We start from the raw sequence: 26,117 nt of genomic DNA, 5'->3' as shown, positions 1-26,117 counted from the left end.
AGAAACATTCTCATATGGAGTCTCTATATTCAACTTCTGCTTCTCTAATCCACTGTGCAGCCAAACTAGCCTATTTAAATTACCAGGTTCCTGACAAATTTTTAGTTGCTTCCCATTGCCCTTTGAATAAAATTTGCAGTTCTTAACATTCCTATAAGGCCTTCTTTTGGATACTTTCTGCCTGTATCACGCCTCATCCTGAGCTGGAGTGACCTTTTTTTCCCTGTATTCTCAGTATGCGCTGTTTCCTCATCCTTTGGATCTAAGCTTAACTGTCATTTCCTTAGGAAGGCCTTTTCTAAACTTGTTCACATTGGTTTCCCTTTTTATCCACAGCCATAGAACCCTGACTTTCTCTTTCATGATATTTATTAACATCTTTTTTTTTTTTTCCCTACTGAATTACAAGTTCCATGAGAGCATGGAGTCTTTTCTGTCTGTTTTATTCTGAGAGTTGCTTCAATACCTGGCAAATAGTAGACACTGAGTAATTTTTTTTTATTTTTTGAAAAATGAATGAGCTGCATACATATGAATGTTTGCATTTTACCTGTCCCACACTTGGGGAAAAATTACTCATTTTTCCTTTATAAAGATGTGATGAAACTTCCGGCATACATCTGTTACTAGCATGGAATTCATAGTAAAACATTACATTAGACAAACCAGAATGGGCTATGTCGTCTATGTGTTCAGTAATTCACACTCAAATCAAGAAAGTATTCCTTTCACTATGTAGTTACATTAACTTTCAGTAATAGCTGTCTTGACCTAAAATTCCTGGTGTGTTCTTTGATAGTAATAAATTGTACAGTTTGCTTCAGTTATAATTCAGAAAGACTTATCTGAGCAATCTGTAATTATCTCTTACTTTGGAGCAATGTGGCTTTTAATTTCCAAATCTGAGCTTTGTTGTTCAGATGGTCTAAATGTCTGGAATAATTGGTCATTTGATTACCAATTATGTTAGTGTAAGTCTGAAATCAGCTTTAATAAGTAGTTTATTCAAGTTGCTGGCTAGATAATAAAGTGAAAAGTAGCATCATGACTGTTTGTGGAATTCGTTATATTTTTGGTTGGAGTTCATGAAGCCATGTATTTTTATGACCAAACTGCCCTCAGAATTATGGACAGTAATTCTGACTTGTAGCGCTTTCCTCATTTATGTTAGAATATATGGTTATCAATTTCTCTATGTAGACAGTTTATCTGTTTTTCTGACATTGTGATTGGATTAGGACACCTGAGCACTAACCTCAGTTTTTTAGAATGCTTCTGCATTTTAGTGATAATTGTCTGAGCACATCATTGCTCTGATTGTTTTTAAATCTTGAGATAGACTTCAGGTTGTTAAGGGAAATCTTTTATAGCTTTGGCTGAATTTCTTACAAGAGCTCTTGGTCTTGACAGCTGAGATGTGTTAGCTGATCTCTCTTAATGGTACTTAGATTTGAATTTTGCAGGCTGGGAGGCAGAACTACTTGGAACTGGTCTTTTCAACGCATGATGGCTTTAAATGCAGACTTTAAAAAATGGGCCACCTTGTAAAAAGAAAGTCTTAGTCTCTAGAGTTCATTCCCTTTCTTAGTTTGAACCAGTCCAACTTTACAACTCAGTGGAGTTAAAAAGTTGGACTTTTTTTTATTTTTAAACTCTCCATAGGGCCTGGTAATTTGAGGTGGAGGAAACTAATATGAACTTCACATTTTCATTTCAGTTTAAATTCTGAGATTCTTTGATTCTCTGGAGCCAAAAGCATTTCAAGGGTTTTCATGAGGAGGTTATGACTGGAGGGGAAGAGTGCTGCCTCTTGGTTCTGAGTGACAACCCCTGCCCTCTGCCCCTAGCTGAGAACTCAAAGAATTGTTACATAGCACTAAAATGAGCTGAGTCCAAAACTTCAGCCATATGGTCAATATAGGGCTTTTAAAGGAAGGGAAATAGTAAAAGAGTAATTTCAGAGGAACTCTCTTGTGTTAAAGAACTGAGAAAATGAAGTCTTTCTGAAGCTAAGTGTAAATTATACCACCTTCTTTGGGAGCAAAAGCTGCTAAATGTAACAGAAGAAAATGACAGTGTAGGAAATCAAAGTTCAGGAACAGGCTTTCAAGTGTGGTTTTCTTATGCTTAATCCTTTACTCCCCTCTCAGGATCCATTCCCTCCTTTTCCTCCTCCTTCTCCAAAGTCTGCTTGAAAGAGATTTTGATGGGTAATGGCAAAGGAAGGCACCTTTAGACGTAGTATAAATTAGGGCATAAGATGCTCTTTGTACAGGAATTATCTACATGCTTTTGAAAACATACTTTTTTTTTTAGCCTTATTTAAGAAAATAATCAAAGGTATGATTTTTAAATCTTTGAGTTTAGTCTGCTTTCAGTAAAAATAAGGTATAGGTACCAAAATAAGCAAACCTCTTTTTTTTCTTTCCTGGTTTCTGCTTGTAAGATTTACAGGTATTTAAAATAAACCCATGAAAAACAGAAATACTGTCCTGGGATTGGCTAAATAGTCAGAGCAATTACCTCCAGGCTCCAAAATCCAACTGAGCTTGACTTTTGGAAATAAATTTGGCTAAGACTTCTTCCTTATTCTGTTGTATAAAGGTGTACATGAAATGATACTGACCTCTGCCAGAAACCCCAGGAATCCTATTCAGTGATGTACTTGTAATGGTCATGAAAGAATTAAATCAACACAGATGTGGATTAATGTGAAAAAGTAGGCAAAACACTAAATTCTCATTGTGTGGTTTCAGTGTTGCAGATCCTTCAAAATACTTTGGTATACCACAATAATTAAAGGGTTTAAGAACGTTAAGATACTTAGAAAATAAAAGCCCACAGTTGAATAACAAGAATGACCTGTTTTATTTTTTAAAATTGAAATTAATGTAGATTGCCATGGTGAAAATAGGTTGAAATATGTAATAATAACTGTTTTGTGCAGCCCTAGAGATCAAAAACAGTAATGTAAATAAGCAGGTCTTTAAAGAATCATACTTACAAATATGTTTAATGTAAGTGATTGCTAGAAGGGAAATGCATTTTTTTCAATGCTATGCAAAGAAATTTTAATGGACTTGATGTTGGCAGTGAGAATCTACAAATTAGCATTAATAACTCAAATTTTAAAATATTTGCTCATTGCTCTAGATTGTGACTGTATTCAAGAAATACTGTTTTCAAACACTAATGAATCATTTTAAATAAACTTTTAAAAACACATTTATGACATCAATAAGTATGACTGTTTATTACATTTTACCTATAAAAAGTTGAACTGTTTTATGTACTCTTTATGGAAACAGTGCACAGTCATAAATTAAAAGATGCAACTGATTTGGATATTTTACTGGTGGTCCTGTGTTTTCCTGCCAGCAGTGCAGCTGTTTCAGGTTTCTCAGGATAACATATAAAAAGTTGTATGTACACTACAAGTTTATGCTTGAATTGCCAAGCCAGAGATGGTATGACTCAACTTTCCCAGAAGCAAGTTATACCAAAATGTGATGAATTAAAACAGCTAGTTGCACAGTGGTTTGTATTCAGTTATGAAAACCAGTTCTCATTTATGATAGTTGGCTTTGTAAGGTTGACACATTCTACTGTGGTACTTGAATTTTGCCATGAGTAAAGAGCCATTGGAGCTAAGACTGTGCTTTTGAGGGTCTGAGGAAAGAGAAAAGGGTGATACAACGCTATCTGGGGTGTGGATAAAACTTAGCTGGAAACTTGTGTCAGGAATGGAACATTTTCATTTTCAAGATACCTGTAAAAATATTACTCACTTATTTGTGTGACAGTTACTGAATTCTCAATGAAGAGAAATTGATTTTATGCTGTTCCAGGTTAATTTTTAGACTTTCTGAGGTGATTTAACACTTACCTCATTTCTCATGCATCATAGTCTTAACAGTGGACATTTTATTTTATCCTGGGAGGTAATAAGCAGATACCTTTATGGCCATGTATTAGGTTTGGTGAATCCCTATTTAAATCCTGTGATACCCAAGGTTTTATTAAGAGTTTGACAACAACTGTTTAATAACAGTAGTCTCCAAAGTGAGATGCATCCCACCAGCATATGTAAGATGGGGTGTAGGGAGAAAATATTAGAACTTTTATTTAAACATTTTAGTTTCATCCTTTAAATGTTTCAAATTATATATTATATATATTTTATAATATACTTACTATATTAATATATTATGTGTATATACTATATAATAGTATATAATATATAAATATATAATTTATGAACAAGTATACAAGTTTTAGAGCTGCACGCTCAAATATTTTTACTGCTATAAATATACTATCAAAAAAGTTTGGAGATTGTTGCTCAATAAATATTCATTTCCTTTCTCCTTTCACTTTCCCCTTTCACCCTTGGCAGAGAAGCAAAGAATTAACACCTTGATTTGTGGCAGTGTGAATAAATTATAGCCAATTGCAGGAGCTTATGCTGTGTCTTACTTTGACCACTTTTTCTATTTGGCCTCTTGTATTGCCATATATTTTTTAATCACACAAGCTTATTAAACATGGATACAAATGAAAAACAGACTTGTTATTATGTTAGAAATAATAAGTTGCTCATGCATCAAGACTTTGACACACAGGAAGTCTGAATGAATGAATAGAAAAGTTTCCAAGTTATTAAAATGTTCTGGTACCTGATTTATTCATTTGCTATACCTGTAATTCTTAGGTGGATGAAGCTCCTTTACTTCCTGAGGCCTGAAGAAACAATGTGGTTTCTTAAACTAGGCATTAAAGCAAAGCTGGACATACTTGTTTTCTGACAGTGCTGGTAGTCATGCTAAGAAGTTGTCCCTCTTTGGCCAGGATTATCCCATTTTTTAGGGCTGTTTGTGTACCTTTATCAAGGTAGAAAGTTTTAATTGCTAAGTAACATGTGTGTAATTGAAGAATAATAGTGTCTGTTACAGCCTTTTGAGATTGACTCAAAAGACTCTTCTGTATTTACTAATTGGGACATTCTTTTGAACCCAGGCTCAGTTTTGGATGTAATTTTCTAAGGTTTCCTTTCCTGTAAGGAGGGAGACAATATATTTTTGTAATATTGAAGTAATTTTGAAGTAACTAGTCTGTTCTCTCCCCTTTATCACTTGTTTACGTATTTTCTTCAGAACATATTTATGTAAAATTTTAGTAATACAATAGTATTATGATGTGCATTTATTTATTAAGAGTATGCCAGGAAGGAGAGCAGCAGTTAGGTACCCGAACAAGAGCCAGCAAAATAGATTAGTTCTGAAAATTGGGAATAGGGAACATTTTAAAAACAAGTATTATTTCTGAAACCTCCTTCAGAGCTGTTTTTAGATCTTAATGTAATTCGCTTTATAATTTAGAGTTGGTATGTTTCCTTTTAAAAGGAAATAATGCATTTATAAAGTCTGAACATTTCAGCCTTAGAATTCTTCTTTAACATTTGAATCAGTTTTACTATTGCTTTTTAAAGTGTTACCAATTTATATGTGCTTTCTATATCAATGGTACACTTTTTGTTTTGTTTTAGGTATTTAAACCATGTCAGAGCTGCCTCTCCACAGGACCTTGCTGGAGGCTATACTTCTTCTCTGGCTTGTCACAGAGCACTACAGGATGCATTCAGTGGGCTTTTCTGGCAGCCCAGTTAACCTTTATTTCTCCTCTATAAGATTTGGACCCTGGAGCCGAACCAGGGAGCTAGCAAAAGTAAAGCATACTTGTAAAATTATAGCCATGTGCAGCTGTACAGCAACAGTATTACCACTAGCAGCTGTGTTAAAGTATTTATAGAGAGCAAATTTCAGAACTAAGCTGAGTAATATAGTGGATAAATATTTGTGAAGAAATTTATTTTTTACTTATATTTTTCTGAGAGGGATTGAAGCTGTTAAGACTCATCCAATGGAAGCTATGAATAATTCACCTGTGTATGTTTGAGGTTGATAGACTTGTAAAATCTTTTAAAAAATAAAGCTAGACTTTATACTGTTTTGTGGTTTTTCTCTTATTACAGTGTTTTACTTGAACACACATTAAAAATGCCATTTTGAATACGACACTTAGTGTTAATATCCAAGTCTGTTATTTCTTCTCATAAAATGTTCCATTTTTTCCCCAATGTCTTCTTAATACTAGTCCAGACAAGTGGATATATTTCCTTCTACCAACAGGTTGTGGCAAGTAAAACTTGACCTGTGATAATGTCAGTCTCTCAACATTAAGGACTCAGTGTCTGTTTTGAGCAGTGGAAAGTGAGATGAACCTTGATCAATGTGTTATAGTTCCCAGCTGTGAGCCTCGCTTAGGCTAAACCAGAGTACTAACCTGCTTTCATGACAAATTCAAAGAAGTAAGTTAACAAAATTTAATCCTTAAAAGGCACCTTTCACCTCAATGTGAGCTCATTTTATGATGAAACCTTCGAGACTGGAATGAATATATTTTAAATGAAATTTCCCTATGAGTAAATTGCACACTCTGGTACAGTTTCTGTTGAAACTTCAAAGGCTTTTAGTATACCCAGAATGTTGCTTAAAGAGTTTGGATGTGGATAGGATATATATTTGTAGCATCTCAACCTTGTATGAGTCTGTTACCTAGACAACTGGGTATGGGACATCGTTTCTCAAGGGAATTAAAGGATTTTTTATTAAATCTCCATTACAACAGTTGTTAGAGTGGAAAGTTATGTGAAACAAGATTTGTGGGTTATATTAGGGTGGAATATCCATATGCAACAGCTCCATCTTATTTGACTAAGTAGGTATTAATTTCAGGAGTACATTTTCATCTTTATAACACTTCTAACTATCTTTGATAATTGAGAAAACCAAGGCATTGAATAATTGAGTAGGCCAAGATCATATACACAAGTTAGTAAAAGCCAAAATTAGAACAAAAGTTTTTTATCCAAGTCTAATTCTATAACTCTACTAGTCTGCATCCTATTTCTTATATCTATTAGTTTTCCCCAACAGAGGACTAGCATTTTAAGTACAATACATAAATCTGTTCAAAGAATAGTGAGAACGTTGGACTTGTGGTTAGAGATTTTCTGTACTCAGCTGCCAAAGTAAGGTATCCAGTCTTTAAAAAAGAAACACTATTATTTATTCTCAGTACCTTGTATGATGTATTTAAATGGAAGGAACTAATTATTAACAAAACATTTCAAAGGCTTTCAAAACTTTTTTTTGAGCCTACCTTAATTATTGTGGAAATTGCCTGCACCTGATTTGGCAAATCAGTTAAATTCCACCACCTAGATATGTTGTAATTATTTTGCCCTTACTATGGCCATACTTTGTTCAATAGGCTGGGTTTAGAAGTTAACTGACACTATTAGATCAAAGGGAATGGTGAAAGATAACCTAATGGCAACAATTCACTAAATAACAAATATTCTACATTGATGAAATTATCCCCAATCCTCCCAGTGATTTCCTCTCTCAGAGACAAAAGGCTGTACAAGTCTTTTCATCTACATGAATTTAATAAGTCTTTTAATATTTTATAACACTAGCACAGAAACAACTACTGAGCATTAACCTATATGCCAAGCACTGTGCTTCATGCTTTATGAATTGTCTAATCCTTCTAACAGTGCTAATATTATTTCCCCATTTTAACAGGTGGAGATGCTAAGGCATGGAGAGGTTCAGCAACCTACCAAAGGTCAATACATCTTAAAAGGAGAAGAGTTTGGATTTGAACCCAAGTGGTTAAACTGCAGAGTCCATGTTCTAGAGATAGCTGTCAAACTTATAAACAACAGCTGTGCAAAACCAAATCTGAGTAGTCAAACTTCTTAAGACTTCCAGGAAATTTTACAGATCAAGTATCTAGTTCTTATATGGGATAGAAGTGACATCAACTAAATAATGGTGTTGATATCCTTGAGAGAAGTCCTGAGGAATTCATTATGTAGAACATGATTTGACTGCTAACTGCACTCCCTTTTATGCAGACATTAATGGATTGAATACATTTACTTGGTAATTAGGATGCATTATTATTTAGTATTCCTTAATTTCTTTCAATAAATATTTGAGTTAAGCTTCTCTTAGAAGTTACCTTTAGGCTGTCAGCAGGTGGTTTGGAATAATCATTTCAAAATCTAATTAACATGGCAGAAAACTTGTCAAAAAGTTAACAAAATTAAAAAATTCTACCTAATGAGTGCTCTAGCTGTCATTTTCTAGTGGATTAACCAAGAGTTCAGTTACTAGGTATCACATCAAAAAGTTCAGGATGAGCCAAATTTAAATAATGAAATAATCACATGTTCACTTATCCACTCTGAGGGAAAAAGGAGGAGAGGTTAAAGTGTGTTAATAGAAGCATTTAAAGAATTCTGTTTTCTTTTGGCGGTATGCAGGCCTCTCACTGTTGTGGCCTCTCCCGTTGCGGAGCACAGGCTCCAGACACACAGGCTCAGCGGCCATGGCTCACGGGCCCAGCCACTCCGCGGCATGTGGGATCTTCCCGGACCGGGGCACGAACCCGTGTCCCCAGCATCGGCAGGCGGACTCTCAACCACTGCGCCACCAGGGAAGCCCCAGGAATTCTGTTTTCTTTACAATTATATACTGCATATTTTTTCTAATTAAGGGGTGACTAAATGGATCTTACCACTTTACATATGGATAAGAATATCATTTGCACCCACACTTAATATTTATAGCCTAGCACATGGATGTATCAATATAGTACTAGGAAAAAAGTTCTTATGCCTACTTGCAAATTAATTATCTTCACCTAGATCGGGAGAAGGCAAACTGTAGACCTCTGGCGAAATCCAGGGGCTTCCTTTTTTTGTATGCTCCATGAGTTAAGGTTGGTGTCTGTATACTTTTAAGGTTGGAAAAAGCCAAAAGAATAATATACTTTTTAACATGTGAAAAGCATATGAAATTAAAATTTCAGTGTTCATAGTTTTTTTTTTTTTTGGAATATGTGTTTATGTATTGTCTATGGCTGCTTTTGGACTACTATGGCAGTTGAGAGGCAGCAGAGACCTTATAGCTTAGAAAGCCTAAAATATTAAATGGCCCTTTACAGAAAGTTTGCTGACCCTTGCCCTACATACACTTGGAGGGGAGGGAGAGGAAGAAAATTAGAAGTCCCAAACTAGCAATCCCTGGCTGAATTAGCCCTCAAGGTTTTGCATAGGATAGGTTGGGTTGACTCCAAAACCATTTTAAGTGTCTTTCGATAAGGAATAAAAGCTCCAAGTCATTACTTCCCTATACTTCTTACCATTTATTGCCATCATCTATTTATATTACCTAGCTTCTGAAGGCATTTGAGTTTGTAATTAATGACTTAGATTAGGGGTCCTCAAACTTTTTCTGTAGGACCAGAGTAAATATTTTAGGCTTTGTGGGCCAAGAGACAAAACTGAGGCCATTATGTAGATACAAGAGATACAATAAATTGGCACAATTTTTTAAATTAACAGACTTCAAAATACAATTGAGTACATTTTTTGTAGGGCTTTTTGGAGAATTACATTTCCTTTGATTGGGGTTCTAAGTGTTCCTATCATCAAAATGAATTTTAATTGATCACATGTTGATGGTTATATGTAATGAGATTTTACACATTTCATCTTTAAAAAAGTCTTTTCAGACAGATACTGCCAAATTCTAGAACATGTGATTTTAACTGAACATATACATCACTTGGAAGGCATTTGTAAAACTATGAGATTCTTAATCCCTTGGTATTTGCCTTTTAGCATGTCATTACAATAACACATTAATCACTTCCAATTGAAGATCAGATGGAAGTTCAATTGTAGTTAAATGGATTTTGAAATATGGAAATTTCCTTTGCATTTGCACCAAGGTTCCAAGAATGCTGAACTCAGAAAATATATCCATTGCTAATTTATGAGAATGAAAATCTTGTTTCTTGTTTTAATTTTTGATAGCATGAGAAATGTACAGTTGTAGTCATTTCAGACTACTGCAGTGTGTTTCACATTAAAGTTATGTTTGCCTTGTAACTGTAGGTTGATATCTTTGAGAAATATTATCAAGTCTTTAGCAAAAACTAATTTCCAAAGACACTCAGTATTTTAGAAGTGTTTAAGGTTGATTCTTCTTAAGAAAAATTTCAGTCTTGTCCATGACCCCCAAAAATTGCAGTCATACCTTACAATTGCTAAGCAAATAAAACTTAGGTTAAGCTGAAGAAATTCAGCTTCAATTTCTGACAAAATTCAAGGACTCTGAGGATGGTTAAAGTCCATGAAAGCAAATGAAGTTTATCATTGACATTACTGGTTCACTAACACATGACAGATTCAAATATTTGTTGCAATGTACTTGCTGGTGAATAATATAGTGAATAACTATAGGTTTTAAACACGGTGCATTTTCATAAGCTTTGTAAATTTTTCCAACTAGAGCTTTTTCTACCTCACACTTTTCTTTTTAGCCATCATCAGTTATAACACATCAGATTCTACTTCAGGTTTTTACAGAATTAATTTTCTCAGTTTCTTTGAAAGTATTCACCAGTAGTTGTTGCGTGCAGAGTATTCATAGAGGCTAATTCTTCAGTAACTTCAAAGTCAGAATTCACGCCTCAAATAAACAAGAACTGAGCAGTATTAGTAATGTCTATCAACTCATCAAGAGTAAAGAACTACTTGGACTCACTACCTTTTTGACTGCTGACGGTGCTCCCAATGTTCTCAACCCTGAGCAACTGTCCTTGCCAAAAGGTCAACAGTCCTGGACAAGTTTGCTTTCTCCAGACACATTTCTTAGACTGCTGCTTTCAAACACAATTAACTCACCGACAGTAAATGGTTTTCCTTGCTTGGCTTAACAAAAGAGTCACTTGGAGACTTACTTTGGTTGTAGCCTCACTTTCATTTTGTGAAGAAATTCTGCCATGAATTTCCAGTTTAAATACCTAATTTTTCTGACAGTTGCTTGCCTGTGAGTTGGAAATACTGTGATGAGTACTTCTTTGAGAAATGTCAAAGTATATTGTACTTTAGCTCAGGTATGGATGCTTTGTCATCTAATTCAATGTCAAAAAAATTCACACTCTACTGTGCCTTAAAAGCACAGCATGAATGGCCACTTTTCTTATTTTGGAATGAGGGATACATACTGATAATAGTAAAATAAAATGTAATAGCTTGGCAATACACATGGCACTCAAAATGTTGTTGAGTTGTAACTGTGTCACTGTGATTTGTAGTGTGCTGAGCAGCAGTATGAAGTGATGAGAATCATATCCCATCTGTGTTGCAACTACTCAACTCTGCTGTTATACCATGAGGGCAGCCATAGCCAGTATGTAAACAAATGAGTATGGTGTGTTCTAATAAAACTTTATTTATGGACACTGAAATTCAAATTTCATATAATTTTCATGTCACAAAATATTATTCTTTTGATTCTTTTTCAACCATTTAAAAATGTAAGAACCATTCTCGGGTCACTTGCCATACAAAAACAGGTGGTGGACCAGATTTGGCCTGCTGGACAGAGTCTGCCTATCTCTGATCTAAATAATCTCATTTGTTAGTACTTTTATAGTAATAGTGTAGGAGTACTTATATAAAACTTAGCTACACTCTTCAACTAAGGATAACTGTAAAATGATTAGTTCTTTCCTAGTTAGCACGCAATTATCCTACCTTCAAAAACTATTTTCCCAAGAGAAAGACAATATTTAAATATATTTATCTAATAAAATATTAGATATATTTGATGATAAAATTATAATTGTAACATAAAAATGTATTTAGTAGACTTATTTAAATTTGATAATCCCCAATTTATAAGACAGCTAGGGCAAAATATAAGGGTTCAATACTAAAGTAACTGAATGCTAAAATATACAAATCATACAAATGATATTTCACTACATAAAGGTCTAGTGGGGAGCTGGAGAAAATATTTCCAATTAAGTGATTGAAGCAGTTTGTGTTTTTTCTTCCTAAAAGTCTTTATCTGTCCTCTGGCGTTTAATAGGTGGATCTTCATGATTGTCTGTAACAAATCCAGAAAATCTATATTAGGTAAGATACTTAACATTTGAAAATACTTTTAAAAAGCAAATAATACAGGCATTTTAAAGATTTTTAATCTAATTAACTTACACATGAAATAGTAACATTCCTGCGGATTTATTATTTTAGTGAAGTAGACTTCTACTAGACTGAACAGTAAATCATACTAAAATTTGTAAAATTGTGAGAAAGTAGTCACAATTGAATGGCAAGGGGTCTTGAACTGAAATATCTAACTAGAATGAGTTTAACCTATTTCCAAGTTTAAAAAATAATATAAAATATATATGTAGCCCCAGAAAGTTATATGAAAAGTATTACAGCTTACATTTAATTTCCCAGAAATTGCTCACCTCCATTTAGGGTCTGGTTCTTGTAAAGTATAGCAGCAGGAATCCGAAAAGTGATGCATAACATTTCCTTGTTAGGGGCCACATTTCTTACTAGGTGAACTGAACTGCATGCCTCCAAGGAGATGCCTAACACAGTTCCAGCTCGTTGCTGAACATCCTTAGCAGGATTAGCATCTTTGGAAAAGCTGTAACAGTGCACAATGGGAAAAAGCTCACTGCCGCATGGCTGTCCATCTAAGAGTGATTTGAAAGCACTGAGAAACTCAATAGCCTTTGCTGGCAAGTTCATGACAATGTGCACAGAGTGTTTTCTTTCTTTTGACAGTGGTCCCAGCTGCTGCATTAATTCTTCTCTGACTGGTCCTTGGAGGAAGTCTTTCCCATCCAAGTTAAAGACTTTCACCTTTTGGTCCACTTTATTTAATTTACAATTGTGTAGTAACCATTTATGGGATTCAGGATTGAGATCATTAGCAAATACAGTGCAGTTTTTCTTTGCTGCTGGAATGGCAAAGGGCCCAACCCCAGCAAAAACATCAAATAGGACATCCCCAGGTTTGAGAAGTTCTGTGATACGGCTGTGTTCTGTGGAGAGACGAGGATTCCAATAGACTTTTGAAAAATCAAATTCATAAGTGTAGTTGTTCTCTCGAACCTGAAAAAGGTATTATGCTTTTGGTTAAACTGCTTAGTCTTAAGTTGTAGTCACTGATATTGGATGGATGCACTCACAGACATACACACATTTAAATTTAGTATTATTAAGAGCAAAAAAAGCAGTGCATTTAAAGGCATTTTAATTAGAATTCTGGTGTTTACGCTATACTTGAGGCCACTTAATATCTTGCATTAGAAGTTTTCATGAGAAAAGTTCTCTCTTCAAAGCCAAGTGGTTCTCCATCTCATCCTAAAGGGCTATAAAGTGGTTCTCCAATCACACTAGGAATTTTTCAGATAGGCCAATTGACTGGCTTAATTATACTCTCTCCTGTCACCTGATAGAAAAAAAAACCTATACTTTGAAACAACACACTACACATATCTTCATGGTGGGTAGCTAAGTTGCAGACAGCACTTCCACACAGCAAGCAAGCTTCCCTCCTTAGTTTTCAGTTTGTCAGGGGGAGTCATGATAGATGTGTCATGTGTCATTGAATTTGGAGGTATTTTGCTGTGTTTTCAGACAGTTACTTGGACTTTGCAGGTTTCATGTCTATAAATAGAGCCAGTGTATAGAACAAATTATTCCCCTACTTTCTCCTTTCCCAAATCTGAGTTTTCATGGATAAACTAAATACATACAGTGAAGCAAAGTCTTGAACAAAATTAAGACTTTGCAGCATTTCTTTGGGGATTATCATAAACATGATAGAAAATAGAAAACAAAACTAAAATTACAGTTGTAGAATGTGACCTCACCCATCATCTTAAGCCCCTTATTTTAATAGATGAAGAATCACAAGGCCAGAAAGTTCTTAAGTTCTATAAATATGATAGAGATATCTTCTGTATTCTCTCTTCATGGACCTTAATTCCAAATTTGTACATATTTTTTTCTTCCTGACCACATCAGATGCTCTGGCCATATTATTAAGGTTCCAGTATTGGAAACGTTTCTTTATGATTCTGCCAACTAAAAGTCTTTCTAGGTATATAACTTGGAACGCTTATATATGTCTTGGGATGCTTTTTCCGAAATCTCCTTTCTACTCCCCTTTTAAGCTCTTTAGTGTGAATCACAGTTCTAGCTTAAAAAATTAGATTCTAAGTATCCCTCTGGTTTTATCATGCTGTCTTTGATATCTCGCTCCCTTAGTTAAGCATGACTTTCAGCAGATTCACTTTAGGAATCTTTTTACCTCACAATATACACACATACTACTTAAATGTTGCATGAGCTCCTAAAGTTAAACTTAAATGTGATTCTGTTTGGAGCAAAGAAATTATACTGAGTTTTTACATTTATCTGACAGTATAAATATTAGGTATAAAGTATGTCCTTAAGAACAAGCTTTAGTTGACTTAGGAAATCAATCACAAGGCATTTATAAAATTACAGAAGTTTCTCAGAACTTTTAGATGTTCTTTCTGAGAAGAATGATACTATCTGTTACCCTAAGGGTCAGTACCAAGAAAAGAACATGCACAGTGTTCAATCAGGGTATGCCTAAAGTTTAGTAGGTCTTCAGGTCGGCTGAGGTAAGCACTGTTATTACCAAAGGATTCATATTCAAATCTTGCTTGCCATAACAGACCTCACACATTATACACAAGTAGTAGGCAGTGGAGGTTTGGTATACAAGGAAAGACCATGCATGGACTGGAGTCAGAAGGCTTGCTCCAAACACTCAGTCATTCCTAGTTATTTCATCTGCATAAAGAGAATATGAATAACAACAACCATTATCTTGTGGGTCTCTTAGGATTTGTTATATTTAAAGCATTTAGCTCAGGACCTAAAATAAGTGTGTAGTAAATGGTATTTTAATATCCTGACACTATTAAATTCTGGAGAAATATTGGCCCAGAATCTTAAAATTATTTTGCATAAGTTCTCTCCTGAGTTTTATAAAGTCCTGTTTGAAAGATATGACTAACACTTTAAGAATGGCTTTTGTTATTAAAATTATGGAGAGAGTTTAACCTATTTCTTAGCTTGGGTACAAAATTTCACATAATGTTAACATGTAATTATCTAAGGGGCTAAAAAAGGTTTATTATATCCAACACTCCAGAGGATTTGGGGGGTGGAAAATAAGAAAGTGGTTTATACCAGGAATCTGTTCCTACATATTTTAAATTATTTTTTCTTTGAAATAGATTTGTTTTGTTTTTCTTATAAAAGAAATATGTGCTCAGTAGAAAAGTATACAGACGATAACAAAGGTCACCAGTAGCTATACCAAATAAACATACGCTCCCTGTTCATGTTCTGGTGTATATGCATATTTACATACTTAAAATTATCATAGTTAAAATGTAAATATGTTATATATACTATTCTACAACTTATTTTTTGTCACTTAACGTGTCAGTGGACAATTTATTTTAAGTATGGAGCTAAATATAAATAATCTTTAATGATGGAGTATTCCATTGTATTGTTATACCAAAATGTAATCAATTATCTACTGATGACATTTAGGTTGTTTCCATTTCTTTGTTTGTTTTATTTATTATTATAAAAATGATGCAGGGACTTCCCTGGCGGTCCAGTGGTTAACACTCCGTGCTTCCACTACAGGGGGTGGGGGTTTGATCCCTGGTCGGGGAACTAAGATCCCACATGCCACGCGGCACAACCAAAAAAGGAAAAAAAAAAATGATGCAGAACCTAGTACGTACATCATTACAGTTTTGTCCAATTATATCCTTGAGATAACTTCCTATAAATGAAATGCTAGGTCAAAGGATGTATCTATTCAAAACTGCAATATATTACCATATACTCTTCCTGACTGTATCAAATTTGCACTCCCATCAATAGTATATGTAAATGCTCACATTCTCACATATTCATCAATACTGGGTATTTATTATATATTCTTAATCTTTGTTATCTATTCTGATTTCAAACATTAATCTTGATATACACTATATTAGGAGACAATAAAATACTCCATACCTTGGTCATCATATTCTCCTCTCCAGATAGCACTTCCATTTGGAAATTTCGGTAGGTATTATCAATGTTATTAATTTTATTTACCACTGAGGTGATTCCTGGATTTTTGTCAATCATAACTTGGCCTAAAATCAGAGAATTCATAATAAATATTGCCGTTTGGTTGCAAAATAAAAGCTAAAACTGCAAGTATGAAATTGATGTGAACTATATTTTCTTTTGGTTTATAGACAAAACCTGCATCTAGTATGTGTAAAGAGGCATGCAATTCTAAAAATTCAGCAGATTACTAAAGTTAATGTCTGACAGCTCCCAATGCAAACACACACAAAAAATGTGTGGGTACATTTATAAAAAATTTTTTTTGAGGAGTTTTGTTCTACCTAATATTTTTCCGTGTCTTTTACTTAGTCTTCTCAAATGTATCAATACAGCAGTAAGCAAACAGGTAGACCATAGGGAACTGGTTAAAAAACAGAAGGAAAAGATGTAAGGACTTTGGGAACAAATGGTCCCAGAAAACACCAGCCTGTCCTCATTGGCCTCAAACCAAATGTTTGCTTGATTGTGTATTTGAAACAGATACTTCCACTTTGGAAACACATACCAGCAAAATAGTGTTTTCAAATGAAAGAAACATAGATTCTTTAGAGTTTTATCTAAACAAAATGTCCATTTACTTAAATTGTTCTTTATGTCAAACATTTGCCAGAGCAGAAAAAGCTACAAGGGTAAAGTACACCAGCAATGGTATACTGATGCCCTATAATCAAAGTCTACATTTTTGTCAGCACTTTAAAAATTTATAAGAATCTATACACTGATTGGTTCAAGATGGCGGAATAGAAGGACGTGCTCTCACTCCCTCTTGTGAGAACACCGGAATCACAAATAACTGCTGAACAATCATCGACAGAAAGACACTAGAACTCACCAAAAATGATACCCCACATCCAAAGACAAAGGAGAAGCCACAACGAGATGGTAGCAGGGGTGCAATCACAATAAAATCAAATCCCATAACTCCTGGGTGGGTGACTCACAAACTAGAGAACACTTATACCACAGAAGTCCAACCACTGGAGTGAAGGTTCTGAGCCCCACGGCAGGCTTCCGCACCTGGGGGTCTGGCAACAGGAGGAGGAATTCCTAGAGAATCAGACTTTGAAGGCTAGTGGGATTTCACTGCAGGACTTCGACAGGACTGGGGGAAAGAGAGACTCCACTCTTGGAGGGCACACACAAAGTAGTGTGTGCATCGGGACCCAGGGGAAGAAGCAGTGACCCCATAGGAGACTGAACCAGACCTACCAGCTAGTGTTGGAGGGTCTCCTGCAGAGGCAGGGGGGAGGGCTGTGGCTCACAGTGGGGACAAGAACACTGGCAGCAGAAGTTCTCGGAAGTACTCCTTGGCATGAGCCCTCCCAAAGTATGCCATTAGCCCCACCAAAGAGCCCGGGTAGGCTCCAGTGTTGGGTCACCTCAGGCCAAACAACCAACAGGGAGGGAAACCAGCCCCACCCATCAGCAGTCAAGTGGATTAAAGTTTTACTGAGCTCTGCCCACCAGAGCAACAGCCAGCTCTACCCACCACCAGTCCCTCCCATCAGGAAACTTGCACAAGCCTCTTAGATAGCCTCATCCACCAGAGAGCAAACAGCAGAAGCAAGAACTACAATCCTGCAGCCTGTGGAACAAAAACCACATTCACAGAAAGATAGACAAGATGAAAAGGCAGAGAGCAATGTATGAGATGAAGGAACAAGATAAAATCCCAGAAAAACAACTAAATGAAGTGGAGATAGACAACCTTCCAGAAAAAGAATTCAGAATAATGATAGTGAAGATGATCCAGGACCTCAGAAAAAGAATGGAGGCAAAGATCGAGAAGAAGCAAGACATGTTTAACAAAGACCTAGATGAATTAAAGAACAAACAGAGATAAACAATACAATAACTGAAACAAAAACTACATTAGAAGGAATCAATAGCAGAATAAATGAGGCAGAAGAATGGATAAGTCACCTGGAAGACAGAATGGTGGAATTCACTGCTGCGGAATAGAATAAAGAAAAAAAGAATGAAAAGAAATGAAGACAGCCTAAGAGACCTCTGGGACAACATTAAACGCAACAACATTTGCATTATAGGGGTCCCAGAAGGAGAAGAGAGAGAGAAGGGACCCGAGAAAATATCTGAAGAGATTATAGTTGAAAACTTCCCTAACGTGGGAAAGGAAATAGCCACCCAAGTCCAGGAAGTGCAGAGAGTCCCATACAGGATAAATTCAAGGAGAAACACACCGAGACACACAGTAATTAAATCGGCAAAAATTAAAGACAAAGAAAAATTATTGAAAGCATCAAGGGAAAAATGACAAATAACATACAAGGGAACTCCCATAAGGTTAACAGCTGATTTCTCAACAGAAACTCTACAAGCCAGAAGGGAGTGGCATGATATACTTAAAGTGACAAAAGGGAAGAACCTACAACCAAGATTACTCAACCTGGCAAGAATCTCATTCAGATTCAATGGAGAAATCAAAAGCTTTACAGACAAGTAAAAGCTAAGAGAATTCAGCACCACCAGACCAGCTCTACAACAAATGCTAAAGGAACTTCTCTAAGTGGGAAACACAAGAGAAGAAAAGGACCTACAAAAACCCAAAACAATTAAGAAAATGGTCATAGGAACATACATATCGATAATTACCTTAAAGCTGAATGGATTAAATGCTCCAAACAAAAGACACAGGCTTGCTAAATGGATACAAAAACAAGGCTCATATATATGCTATCTAAAAGAGACCCACTTCAGACCTAGGGAAACATACAGACTGAAAGTGAGAGGATGGAAAAAGATATTCCATGCAAATGGAAATCAAAAGAAAGCTGTAGTAGCAATACTCATATCAGATATAATAGACTTTAAAATAAAGAATGTTACAAGAGACAAGGAAGGACACTATATAATGATCAAGGGATCAATCCAAGAAGAAGATATAACAATTATAAATATATATGCACCCAACATAGGAGCACCTCAATACATAAGGCAACTGCTAACAGTTATAAAAGAGGAAATCGACAGTAACACAATAATAGTGGGAGACTTTAACACCTCACTTACACCAATGGACAGATCTTCCAAACAGAAAATTAATAAGGAAACATAAGCTTTAATGACACAATAGACCACATAGATTTAATTGATATTTATAGGACATTCCATCCAAAAACAGCACATTACACTTTCTTCTCAAGTGCGCACGGAACATTCTCCAGGATAGATCATATCTTGGTTCACAAATGAAGACTTAGTAAATTTAAGAAAATTGAAATCATATCAATTATCTTTGCTGACCACAACGCTATGAGATTAGAAATGAATTACAGGGAAAAAACGTAAAAAACACAAACACATGGAGGCTAAACAATACGTTACTAAATAACCAAGAGATCACTGAAGAAATCAAAGAGGAAATCAAAAAATAACTAGAGACAAATGACAATGAAAACACGATGATCCAAAACCTATGGGATGCAGCAAAAGCAGTTCTAAGAGGGAACTTTATAGCTATACAAGCCTACTTCAAGAAATTAGAAAAATCTCAAATAAACAATCTAACCTTACACCTAAAGGAACTAGAGAAAGAACAAACAAAACCCAAAGTTAGCAGAAGGAAAGAAATCATAACGATCAGAGCAGAAATAAATGAAATAGAAACAAAGAAAACAATAGCAAAGATGAATAAAACTAAAAGCTGATCCTTTGAGAAGATAAACAAAATTGATAAACCATTAGCCAGACTCATCAAGAAAAAGAGGGAGAGGACTCAAATCAGTAAAATTAGAAATGAAAAAGGAGAAGTTACAACAGACACTGCAGAAATACAAAGCATCCTAAGAGACTACTACAAGCAACTCTAGCCAATAAAATGGACAACCTCAAAGAAATAGACAAATTCTTAGAAAGGTATAACTTTCCAAGACTGAACCAGGAAGAAACAGAAAATATGAACAGACCAATCACAAGTAATGAAATTGAAACTGTGATTAAAAATCTTCCAACAAACAAAAGTCCAGGACCAGATGGCTTCACAGGTGAATTCTATCAAACATTTAGAGAAGAGCTAACACCCATCCTTCTCAAACTCTTCCAAAAAATGACAGAGGAAAGAACACTCCCAAACTCATTCTATGAGGTCACCATCACCCTGATAATAAAACCAGACAAAGATACTACAAAAAAAGAAAATTACAGACCAACATCACTGATGAATATAGATGCAAAAATCCTCAACAAAATACAAGCAAACAGAATCCAACAACACATTAAAAGGATCATACACCACAATCAAGTGGGATTTATCCCAGGGATGCAAGGATTCTTCAATATACGCAAATCAATCAGTGTGATACACTACATTAACAAATTGAAGAATAAAAACCATATGATCATCTCAATAGATGCAGGAAAAGCTTTTGACAAAATTCAACACCCATTTATGATAAACTCTTCAGAAAGTGGGCATATAGGGAACTTACCTCAACATAATAAAGGCCATATATGACAAACCCACAGCAAACATCATTCTCAATGGTGAAAAACTGAAAGCATTTCCTCTGAGATCAGGAACAAGACAAGGATGTCCACTCTCACCACTATTATTCAACATAGTTTTGGAAGTCCTAGCCACAGCAATCAGAGAAGAAAAAGAAATAAAAGGAATACAAATTGGAAAAGAAGAAGTAAAACTGTCACTGTTGGCAGATGACATGATACTATACACAGAGAATCCTAAAGATGCCACCAGAAAACTACTAGAGCTAATCAATGAATTTGGTAAAGTTGCAGGATACAAAATTAATGCACAGAAATCTCTTACATTCCTATATACTAATGATGAAAAATCTGAAAGAGAAATTAAGGAAACACTCCCATTTACCATTGCAACAAAAATAATAAAATACTTGGGAATAAACCTACCTAGGGAGACAAAAGACCTGTATGTAGAAAACTATAAGACACTGATGAAAGAAATTAAAGATGATACCAACAGATGGAGAGATATACCATGTTCTTGGGTTGGAAGAATCAATATTGTGAAAATGACTCTACTACCCAAAGCAATCTACAGATTCAATGCAATCCCTATCAAATTACCAATGGCATTTTTTACAGAACTAGAACAAAAAATCTTAAAATTTGTATGGAGACAGAAAAGACCCCAAATAGCCAAAGCAGTCTTGAGGGAAAAAAGAGGAGCTGGAGGAATCAGACTCCCTGACTTCAGACTATACTACAAAGCTACAGTAATCAAGACAATATGGTACTGGCACAAAAACAGAAATATAGATCAATGGAACAAGATAGAAAGCCCAGAGATAAACCTGTGCACCGATGGTCGACTAATCTATGACAAGGGAGGCAAGGATATACAATGGAGAAAATACAGTCTCTTCAATAAGTGGTGCTGGGAAAACTGGACAGCTACATGTAGAAGACTGAAATTAGAACACTCCCTAACACCATACACAAAAATAAACTCAAAATGGATTAGAGACCTAAATGTAAGACCGGACACTATAAAACTCTTAGAGGAAAACATAGGAAGAACACTCTTTGACATAAATCACAGCAAGATCTTTTTTGATCCATCTCCTAGAGTAATGGAAATAAAAACAGAAATAAACAAATGGGACCTAATGAAATTTAAAAGCTTTTGCACAGCAAAGGAAACCATAAAAGAGACGAAAAGACAACCCTCAGAATGGGAAAAAATATTTGCAAATGAATCAACGGACAAAGGATTAATCTCCAAAATATATAAACAGCTCATGCAGCTCAATATTAAAAAAACAAACAACGCAATCAAAAAATGGGCAGAAGACCTAAATAGACATTTCTCCAAAGAAGACATACAGATGGTCAAGAAGCACATGAATAGCTGCTCAACATCACTAATTATTAGAGAAATGCAAATCAAAAGTACAATGAGGTATCACCTCACACCAGTTAGAATGGGCATCATCATAAAATCTACAAACAACAAATGCTGGAGAGGGTGTGGAGAAACAGGAAGCCTCTTGCACTGTTGGTGGGAATGTAAATTGATACAGCCACTATGGAGAACAGTATGGAGGTTCCTTATAAAACTGAAAATAGAGTTACCATAACCCAGCAATCCCACTACTGGGCATATACCCAGAGGAAACCACAATTCAAAAAGACACATGCACCCCAATGTTCATTGCAGCACTATTTACAGTAGCCAGGTCATGGAAGCAACCTATATGCCCATCGACAGACAAATGGATAAAGAAGGTGTGGTACATATATACAATGGAATATTACTCAGTCATGAAAAGGAACGAAATTGGGTCATTTGTAGAGACGTCAATGGACCTAGAGACTGTCATACATAGTGAAGTAAGTCAGAAAGAGAAAAACAAATATCGTATATTAATGCATATATGTGGAACCTAGAAAAATGGTACAGATGAACCGTTTTGCAGGGCAGAAAGTGAGACACAGATGTAGAGAACAAACGTATGGACACCAAGGGGGGAAAGCGGCAGGGGGTGGTGGTGGTGGTGGTGGTATCATTTGGGAGATTGGGATTGACATGTATACACTGATGTGTATAAAATGGATGACTAATAAGAACCTGCTATATAAAAAAATAAAATTAAATTAAAAAAAAAAGAATCTGTACACTATCTCATCGTATAAGGAAAGATAACTTGATCTGTAAGTTAGTATAAAGTACTCCATAATACAAATATGCTTAAATACAACCAGAATTTGTCCAATTTCTCTCTGATAGTTAAATACCTGATTTTGAATATGATAATGTCAATAAACTCTTGTCAATAGTTGTTCTTATCTTGTTCTGCTTCAGGTATCAAAACTCAATTTTTAAGGTACAGAAGTTAGTTTGAAATGAATGAAATAAAAAAAATATTCTGAAGGTCTATAGTAATAGCTTTAGAATTACCACTGTATGAAAATATTTCATTTTTAATCTATGAGTGCCCCTTTATGAAAGAGAGTTTATAAAATAAGAGTGCTAAAAGGAATGTTGAGTTAGGATAGGCAATGACTCATAGGAAAGCCTATACTTGACATTTGCACCTGGTCATAATTATAAGGATCTGCTTAAGTATTTATTATGTTATCACTATGCATTATCAGCTCCTTTCATCAATAAAAACAAAGGAAATGCATAATAGCATAGCTCTGAAATCCTACCCATGCAAAACACTGAGCACTACATTTTAAAGCTGAAAATCATTCTCAGAAGTTCTGATAATTACTCTACGTTAAAAAAAATTAATCTGGAGAATGCATGGACATTAAATATTTATATAAGAACAAGTGCGATTTTGATTAGTCTTCTAGTTCTTTCTTATCCCAAAGCATAAAAGACCCACGCTTCAACTTTGGGCTACAGAGGTAAGAGATACACAGCAGTGTTTCTAAAAGGCTAGGAACACTAAAAAAGTATGGTGCCTGACATACAGAAGAGGCTCAGTTAACTGAATCAATGAAAGCATGACTAAACAGTGTCTTGCCCTTCTGACTATGAAACACTCATGAAACCTAGCATTCAACATAGTCCTGAAGGACTAACAAGTCCTGTGTACCAAAATAATAACTGCCAAAGAGTTCTACAAAAGCAAGTGATTCAAGTTTACGCTTACGTATTGTGTACACAAAAGCTTGAATTGATATTTAGAGATTGCTATGACTCTGGGAAGAGTATTCCAATATGGCCCTCAAAAGAAAGAATATGTAGCTTAAGATCCAGCTTAAAATTAAAATGATAAAATGTCCTGATTCTGTAATTCGGCATTAAAAAAAAATTTTTTTAACAAAAATTAGAACTTGCTAATTGCTTTCTAATATGTGAATATTACTAAGACACACCTACCAATTAAATGCTTGTAAGGCAGTTGATGATCTCGAAGGTTCAGGTGGGCAATATGTCCAACTCTGCTAAACCCTGAAGTCACATCTTGACCTTCAGGAAGCACAGCTTTCAAGATTTCTTCTGACTTAAAGTTTTCATAAGTTAGTTCCAAGTTATGTTTAGATATCTGTGGACTGACATTCAGCTGCTTTAAAATACTGAGTTCTCCCTTCTCAAACGAATCATCAGTAAACATTTTATAGGGATCCAACATAATTAGTCTACTTTCTTCATCTTCTGGATCTTCAATCACACGTTTTATGCCTGGGCGCTGCAGTGCTGCCCTTTTAAGAGATCGCATCAATTTATTGACTATTTCTTTCCTCACTTTAAGCACCGGGATGGTGATTGTCTTTTTAAAAGCTGTTCTATCAAGTTCTGTCATTCCTCGAACATCAGAGGGGGGTGAAAACAATTCAGAGTCTCTCTGATTTGTTTCTATTTCAGGCATGGTTGAGAATATTTTTCTTTGATCCAACAAGAAAATACCAGGTGTTCTGCTAAGCTTCTGTATCAGTGATGCCCAAGCTAGTGGACTCAAGGATTCTGCTTCAGTTATTCTACAGCTTTCCACTTTGAGAAGTCTTCTTGAGAATCCAAATGGCCTCCATAAGATCCTAAAAAAAGTATTAATTAAAAGAAATAACATAAAGTTACAAACTAACTTAACATGTTCACAATAGGTCTTGAGGATAAAAATTTAAATTCACTACTGTTTTAAATAGCCTGCTAAATGCTGATAATTAAAACTTTTAGTGGTATGTGAGAAGTATACTATCTTTTCTAGGACAGGATGACTGCAAGATTTGAACCTTCACTCCACCTGCTGCCAGGACTAGGGCTTAGTGATCCATCACCCTCCCTATAGTCAATAAACCTCCCCACCCACAATTTTCTACAGAATATGTTTGGAATTAGAAGGCTGAAGTTTAAGTTAAAGGATCATCTCTAAACGAAATGGTCACTATATTTACGATTTTACCAATGTCAATTTTTAAAAGGATATTCTTATGGATGCTTAATGGGTCAGATGTTGTACTAAATGCTTTATGCACATTGTCAATCTTGGGAGGTGTGTGGTATCACATTCTCATCTTGTATACGAGTAAACTAAAGCTCAGAAGTAGGTAAATTGACCCGAAGTCTCGTTGCTGGTAAGTGGCTGAGCGAGGATTAAAATCCAGCGCCTGCGCTCTTAATCTATCTCAATGTCTTCGATGTTTTACTGCCACAAGTCCTGCCTGTAACTAGAGGTTTCAGTATTTTGAGGACGAGAACTTTGCTAAGTGTTATATGCACATCCCAGTAGCAGTTCAGTATTTTGAGGACGAGAACTTTGCTAAGTGTTATATGCACATACCAGTAGCAGTTCAGTATTTTGAGGACGAGAACTTTGCTAAGTGTTATATGCACATCCCAGTAGCAGTATCAGTTATTAATTTTGCCTTCTGGAATACCGAAGAAGTAATTGTCAGAAGAAAGGGCCCTGCCCGGGTACCCTGTAAAGCAACTGTCAAAGTTCACAGTCAGGGTTCAAACTGGGTCTAGAAGTTAACCAGATGTGTGATCTTGGGTAAATTACTTATTGTGAGTCTCGTCTTTCCGCATGTAAAATGTGGCTAAAGGCTCTATCGGAAAGCTTTTGAAAAGATGAAACACTCCTCACTCCGCCGTACTCAGACCTAGGCTCCACACCAGATGGTGGGTGACCTCGTGACGTTTCCGCGCCCAGAGAGCGCGAGGCGGAGAGCAGCCCCGAGCGGACCCGTACTGCCACCATACCCTCAGCCTCTTCGAACTATCAAGGGCACCGCGGCCGCCATCTCACCAACGTCACCATCTCATTTCTCTGCGTCGCCCAGCAGCTGGCTCCAAGACCAGACTCACCTCATGCTCTGGTGCAGCTCGGAAATGGGTCGCCGGCGGGTGGGCGGGCCCTCGATGACACCATCAATGTTCGCCGCCGACGGGCGAGCGTCATCAGATCACGTCGATTCCTCCTTTCTTCCCGGCCCTGGTGAGGTACGGGAACCCGGAAGGGCTGGGACCATAGCTCCGCCTTTGGCGCGACTACCCGACGGGAGGGCTGGGGTAGTAGCTTGTAGA

The 26,117-nt window shown here is 35.9% G+C and overlaps 3 protein-coding genes across 10 annotated transcripts in view; 2 read left to right on the top strand and 1 right to left on the bottom strand.

Moving 5' to 3' along the window:
- The window catches only part of MNAT1 (MNAT1 component of CDK activating kinase), a 218,515-nt gene extending 207,124 nt beyond the window's left edge, over positions 1 to 11,391 (top strand). For 5 of the 6 annotated variants that reach the window (XR_010942536.1, XM_067734217.1, XM_067734233.1 and 2 more), the window contains one exon: positions 5,546 to 6,006. Coding sequence is in view for 3 of the 6 variants with exons in the window: in XM_067734206.1 (XP_067590307.1) it covers positions 5,546 to 5,666 (121 nt within the window). In the remaining 3 variants the exon portion in view is untranslated. Of the gene's footprint in view, positions 1 to 5,545; positions 6,007 to 7,649 lie in introns of those variants that run through there. The other variant, XM_067734249.1, reaches the window with a different exon arrangement.
- A 331-nt stretch (positions 11,392 to 11,722) lies between these two features.
- On the bottom strand, positions 11,723 to 26,096 carry TRMT5 (tRNA methyltransferase 5). Of its 3 annotated transcripts, none has more exons than XM_067734183.1 (5): positions 25,794 to 26,096; positions 23,973 to 24,628; positions 16,034 to 16,158; positions 12,409 to 13,063; positions 11,723 to 12,035 (listed from the first exon to the last, which is right to left on the bottom strand). In XM_067734183.1, exons 2-5 carry the CDS (start codon positions 24,460 to 24,462, stop codon positions 11,983 to 11,985), a joined length of 1,323 nt encoding a protein of 440 aa, XP_067590284.1. In that variant the 5' UTR covers positions 24,463 to 24,628; positions 25,794 to 26,096; the 3' UTR covers positions 11,723 to 11,982. The 3 variants fall into 3 exon arrangements, with proteins under 3 accessions (XP_067590284.1, XP_067590293.1, XP_067590274.1); XM_067734192.1 differs by having other exon boundaries at positions 25,840 to 26,096; XM_067734173.1 differs by having other exon boundaries at positions 25,899 to 26,096.
- SLC38A6 (solute carrier family 38 member 6) overlaps positions 25,695 to 26,117 on the top strand; it is a 77,476-nt gene continuing 77,053 nt past the window's right edge. The window contains exon 1 of the mRNA XM_067734120.1: positions 25,695 to 26,033. Within this exon, the coding sequence (XP_067590221.1) occupies positions 25,710 to 26,033 (324 nt within the window). The 5' untranslated portion in view covers positions 25,695 to 25,709. The remainder of the gene's footprint in view (positions 26,034 to 26,117) is intronic.

The sequence above is a fragment of the Pseudorca crassidens genome, chromosome 1 (assembly GCF_039906515.1).
Source record: "Pseudorca crassidens isolate mPseCra1 chromosome 1, mPseCra1.hap1, whole genome shotgun sequence".
NCBI classification, from domain to species: Eukaryota; Metazoa; Chordata; class Mammalia; order Artiodactyla; family Delphinidae; genus Pseudorca; species Pseudorca crassidens.
This window is presented reverse-complemented; position numbering and strand designations above follow the sequence as displayed.

What these genes read in the sequence shown, in the direction of transcription:
- TRMT5 (XM_067734173.1), bottom strand. An exon ending in GCCTTACAAGCATTTAATTG is followed by an intron (nt 16,159 to 23,972) that starts GTAGGTGTGTCT and finishes CTCTGATTTTAG; the next exon opens with GCCAAGTTATGATTGACAAA. An exon ending in AGGAGAATATGATGACCAAG is followed by an intron (nt 13,064 to 16,033) that starts GTATGGAGTATT and finishes TACCTTTTTCAG; the next exon opens with GTTCGAGAGAACAACTACAC.